Source organism: Henckelia pumila, chromosome 4 (genome assembly GCF_033568475.1).
Source record: "Henckelia pumila isolate YLH828 chromosome 4, ASM3356847v2, whole genome shotgun sequence".
NCBI lineage: Eukaryota > Viridiplantae > Streptophyta > Magnoliopsida > Lamiales > Gesneriaceae > Henckelia > Henckelia pumila.
The window spans coordinates 10,646,275-10,652,625 of record NC_133123.1 but is presented as its reverse complement, the minus strand read 5'-3'; the positions used below and the strand labels follow the sequence as shown (position 1 = coordinate 10,652,625).

General features: G+C 30.0%; 1 protein-coding gene across 1 annotated transcript; it reads left to right on the top strand.

Moving 5' to 3' along the window:
• Positions 1–2,620: 2,620 nt before the first annotated feature.
• Positions 2,621–3,887, top strand: LOC140867010 (E3 ubiquitin-protein ligase ATL4-like). The gene has a single exon (XM_073272076.1). The coding sequence runs from the start codon at positions 2,706–2,708 to the stop codon at positions 3,717–3,719; it is 1,014 nt and encodes a 337-aa protein (XP_073128177.1). The 5' UTR covers positions 2,621–2,705; the 3' UTR covers positions 3,720–3,887.
• The last annotated feature ends 2,464 nt before the right edge of the window (positions 3,888–6,351 follow it).

Sequence of the window (6,351 nt, the reverse complement as noted above, 5' to 3'; positions counted from 1 at the left end):
GTTCTTGGTATACAGTTTTTTGTGTTATGCTTCATCTATCTAGAACTGAAAATATAAATCATGATTTTGTACTCAATTTGAGGCAGTTGATGCCATAAATATATAAATCAATACTCAAATTAAATATTTTTTTTGTGCTCAAATTTCTTAAATTAGTACACATAAAATTGTTAATTTTCGTGATTCTCAAAATACTAACGTATGTACTGGTTAATAATGAACATGTGCTTTAATATAAGTATTTTGTACATAAACATGTATGTACAACATGTTTTTTATGTTAAGAAATTTGCTCCAATATTATACTTAAAATCTTAATTTTTGTACCAGATCTAAAATTGATAGTACTCGAATATCATATATTAGTATCATATATTTAACATTTTATACCAATTTTTATACATAAAAATAAATGTGGGACCAATGAGTCAAAACAAAAATTTCTGACACAGGGACTGAATCTTGAGTGGATATTGAATTTAGGGACTGAATCTCAAGTACCCCATAGATTATCGTGTCAAATCGACTATATATGATCTCTCCTGAATTTGTCACTAATTTAACTACTGAATCGTTAAAAAAATAATTTAATCTCAAATTTGAATATGTATCAAAGTTATTTGAAATACATGCAGTGAAATATCAAAATTGCTAAAAATTAAGTGATTTTTAACTAATTTAATCTCAAATTTGAATATGTATCAAAGTTTTATTTGAAATACATGTAGTGAAATATCAAAATTGCTAAAAATTAAACGATGGTGACAAAATGATTATTAAGAGTACTACAATCCCATGCGTTTGAATATGCGCTCGCCCTGATCCGTATGTTTTTTTTTAGAGAGGTATGGTTTTCAAATACTTTGGTACTTTCATAGCGTTAGTACGAAATTAATCAAAAAAATTTATATTGAGACTTAATACATTAATAATTGGGTGGGAAGTCGTTGTCGTACCAAGTATAATTAAGGCCAGCTCGGGTTTCAAATTTGACTTCGTATGTAAGGTATTTTTCGGTGTAAAAGTTCCACAAATGAATCGTACGATGTATATTTAAAACACTAATTCATATAATATATATCTTATTATATTATTACAGTAAAAAGCATTTAATTAACAAATTTTTAATTAATTGATGATTGAGATAATATTACGATTATATCATAACTTAATTTTTAATAAAATCAAAATTATTAGACAAATTAGTCATTTTACATGGTCACTATCTTATTTACCAAAATGATACTTGTCATCTTTGTTTTTATTTTAAAATTTTTAGATTACAAAGTTATCATCACTTTTAAAATTTTTGAATGTTTAAATTCATCACGCGAGTTCAAAAAATAACATAAAAATTAATTAACATAAAAAAAATATGTATATGCATGCATCACATGCAATCGACGCTATATATATATATATATATATGGATCGGAAATTACATTATTTTTTAGGTTTTACCCATCAATAGTTGATTTTATCATAGAATGCAATTAAAATGTTTATAGTAAAGCTTAATTTAAAATTTTTTATGATGTGAAAATCCGCGCGTTGTTCGATATGTATTTAGTAAATCTCGAACGAACACGATAGTCTAAAAAACAAGCTAGTCAGGGTAAACTATAATATTGTTCACCTTTGAAAATATTGATCGGTGCATGGAATCAAACACATAACCATTATTCAATTGCTTACTTCGGACACCTCTTATAGAGACAATTTGCATCTTCTTTTCTCAATTTATAATTAATCGTGGATTTTTAATATTTTTTTTCCATAGAGTAAGATGTATAAAATTATTTTTACTTATCATTTACACCGTACCCATACAATATTATTGATGTACGTACGATCAAAGTACGTCTGAATAATCTTTTAGCTCAACAATAAATTAAATTACCATAGCATGGTTGTGAAAATTCATATTACACTTCAATAAGCATGACCAGATTAAATATTGGTATAATAATTCGATAATTTTATATCAATATCAAATAATAAAAAAATACAAATTCTTACATCATCGATCGAATCAATTTAACATTTGTTTGACACAAACAAATCCACGAGTGTAGAATATCACCAAAACCAATTTAACAAACCAAGACTATAATATTCTAATAATAATAAATAAATAAAAAGTTTGATCAAACAAATAAATAAAGGACCCCACTAATTAAGTTAGCGCACTGCGTGAAAATCAGTGAATAGTTTCCGATCCCTGCCATATACTGCGACCACTTTCTTTATGGTTTTGAGTCACATTCAATTCTTCTACCTGTTCTCTGCAACTCACTTCAATTACACACATTTCTCATTCTAATGTAACACACACTATATCGTAATGATTCAATTTGATTTTATTATAATCTTTAGATAGTGGTGGGGAGTTGAGATAATCCCTCCTAATTTTCATTTAAGAACGACTGAGTTTATGCTAGCATAAGATATTATCCAAATGTTGAATCCAAAAATCTATAAAAGCGCATACTAAACATGAATAATTAATGAGTCAAAATATTAGTTCCAAAAGTTCAAAACAATTTTTAATAAAATAAAGAAATAAAATAAAATAACCCAATCTGCCATGTAAACTTAATCCAACAAAAATAACAAACACCAAAACCACCGGACAACCTTTTACATAAATACCTCATTTCTATATCATCTCTATTTCTCGCTTCACAGCTTCGTTCTACTCCAACATGTCAACTCCATTATCTCCGCCGCCAACCGCCGTCGTTTCTCAATCTCCGCCACCTCCACCGTACGTTGACGCCGCGGAATCTTCAACTTCAACTTCCATTATTCTGGTTATCATAGTAATAGCTTCCGCTCTTATACTCTCCGCTTCCATCTACATTCTGCTCCGCTTGCTCTCCTGTCGATTCCGCCGAGCATTCCCCGCCGCCGATGATGTCGTCTCGCTGTTTGGTTCTCCCAACCTTGACTCCAACCGACAGCATTGCCACGCGCCGTCGAGCAGTATACTCGATTCATTGCCACTGTTCACGTTCCGTTCGGTCACCGGTAAGGTCACCGGAGGAGACTGTGCGGTTTGCTTGTCGAAGTTCGAGTCACACGATCAGCTCCGTTTGTTACCTCTCTGCTGTCACGCGTTCCACGCCTCTTGTATCGATACGTGGATACTCTCCAACCAAACATGCCCTCTGTGCAGGTCCACGGTGGTCCCCTCCGACGCAGATGTGCTCGATAAAATCCTCTCGTCCGAGAACCGCGGCACCAGAGACAGCAGTTTCAGGAGCGGGAGTTTTCGGATCGAGATCGGTAGCGTCAGTCGCCGCCGGAGCGCGGCGGAGGAGATGGACGGAGAGCGGCAGTCGTATTCGATCGGTTCCTTCGAGTACATCGTTGATGACAACGGATACGAGATTCCTGCAGAGTCCACCACTCACAGGAGGGGAATCTCGGATTGCACCTCCGTAGACAAAGACTCGTCTGTTGGAGTTCCGATACCGGAGCCTCCGGGGGAGGTTTTGGCGGCGGAGGTTTCCAGCGGCAGGAACTGGCTGAGAGACTACGTGGACCGGCTGACTTCTGCTTCTATCTCTCGTGCGATGTCGTTTAGGAGCTCCGGAAGATTCTTCTCCAGCAGCAGTCGCCGTAGTGATCCTGTCTCCGCCGCCGTCGAGGATCTAGAGGCGAACCGCGCCGGAGAGGAAATCAGCGAGCTCTTCAGGTGGCTCTCGGGGATTTAATTTGTAAATTCGTTAAAACTTCAGGGGTAAGTCCGTACTTTCAGTCCATAATTCCTATATATAATTTCTCCACGTATACTCTACAAAATTAGCATAGTTAAATGTAATTACTATCAGTTTTAAAAAATATTAATAGTATAATCAATTAAACTGAGGTGGTGGGTTCAATTTTTTCTCGTCGTCAAAAAATTTCAGTTGGATCTTTACTAGTTGGAAATCATAATGTAAATATTTATCATTTGGCAATATTCCAACAATTAAATTGTGTCTAATTTGATTAATAATAATAATAAAATATTGTGTATTGGAATAATATCGTGAATAAATAAATCTTCATGGGATTGGATAAATAATTAAAATATTGATGTATTTTGGGTAATTATTCTCGTGTTTATAATTTATAAACATTCTAATTCGTACCAAGCCATGTTCTAAGATTGTACTTATATAATTGCATGTGACACATTAATACACGCTTTGTTTTTACTCATTTATAATATTTGTTCAAACCCCATAAACATGGATCACTTGTCATGCACCTTGTCAATTAGTGCTATTTTCGTGCACATATATTTTCAATTTTTTTTCCCCATATTTTAGCGAACAACGAGGATAACTGCCGTTTGTGTGGCCACGAGCTTAGCGCTATATAAACAAAGATTGACAAAGATTAAGGTGGTGTACTCGTGTTTGATGGAGTTTTATAAAAATATTTTTAAGTTTTTTCTTAATAAAATTTTAAATTTTGTGAAATTTTATTTAAAAAAAACTGAAAAGTGATTTCTAAAAACTCTCTCAAACATTATCTAAATTGTAGTAAATTTTCAAAATCTAAATTTTATACTAGTATTGTTCTTAAATTTTTTTACTTTTTATATGGGAGTGTCGTATTTGGATTGAGTAATGATTTTGAGTACGTTTTCCTTGTTTAGGTAACTGGAAGTGTTGATACACTATGATTTAATAATAATATATCACAATACACATTAAAAAAAAATCGAGTTGATTTTGAAATTCATTGCAATTTATAATTGTAGTGTAAATAATAAAATATGAATTTAAATTTCTTTTTGTTTACCTTGTCTAATAAATTAAAATGCATGATTTCCAATTTATAATTGTAGTGTAAATAATACAAGATGAATTTAAATTTCTTTTTATTTACCTTGTCTAATAAATTAAAATGCATGATTACCAACTTCTCCATCCAGATGCACGAATATCAATTTAATGTTTCTTATGGTACTTATCGCGTTAAGACTTAAGAATTTACGGAATATTTATAACAAAAAAATTTTTATTTTGTAATATTTATAAAAAAACATTATTCGTAATATTATTACTATTACTATTATTTAATTGTATATAAATATTTATATTTTTTAATCAATACTATTATATTTTTATTTGAAAATATATACGAGTATTATTGTATAATATATACAGTAAATATGTAATAAAAGGTTTGCAAAGTATAATTATATATCGAAAAGTTTAGCACTTATTGAATGCAAAACAAAACAAAAAAGGAAAGTTGTAGTCAACTTTCCAATTTGACATTTTTCGCCAACGATTTGGGCAATTCTACGAATAAGAAGAAATTACATTTGGAAATATACAAGATTATGTTTAGAAATATACTTAAAATGATTTTAGTATTTTATAAGTGAAAATATCTAAAAGTAAGTGTTTGGACAATATTTTTTAAAAATATTTTTTAAAAAATGTTTTCTAGGTGTAATTTTTAAATAACAACTGTGAGATGTTATTAAATGTTTTTAGAATAGAAGATAGTGCATGATTGATATCAAACCAACATTATTTTTGAAATATTTATAAAATATTTTTTATAGAATAGTTGTTCAAACACATATTTAATTTTAAAACAATTTTTAAAATATTTTGTAAACATTTTTTAAAAAACACTCAAAAAAACCGTTTTATAAATACTTGTCTAAACGACGAAACTCAAATACGTAAAGAATTTTTATTTCCCTGCTTGTGTTTATTTGCATACATATATATAGTATAAATTAAATTATTTATTTGTTATTTTACTAATTGGAATCCTCCGTCAAACCATAAATAGGAATAAATTGATAAAATAGGTGTAACATACATGTCTATTGTGTATTTTGCTTGTAATAGTCCATTTCATCAGAAAATAAAGCTTAGAGTTCTCACCATATAATAAATTTCAACCCTGAATTGAATATGGACATAACACACACATATATATAATTTTGATATTCTTAACTATTGTTATGAATATTGCTAGATGTTTATATGAATATGATGAAGTGTCCGAAAATATACACCCAAAATAAATAAATATATATGTGTCATGTGTGTGCTATAAATGTGACGCATTTATATTTAGTTATTTAGAATTATAATTAGGGTAGGATTCTCTTTTAAATATTTATTAAAATGACAAAATTGGATCCTTGCTGAATTATATTGTATCTAAGACAATGATTCTAAATTTTTGAGGATTTAAATTTACATCATATTAAATAAATTAAATCGATTGCTTGATTAGCTACTTTTCGTGCATCCATTTTAATCGTCTTAAAAAAAAATTAACTTAAAAATGTATAAATATCGGCAAATTTAACCTTAAATCAAATTC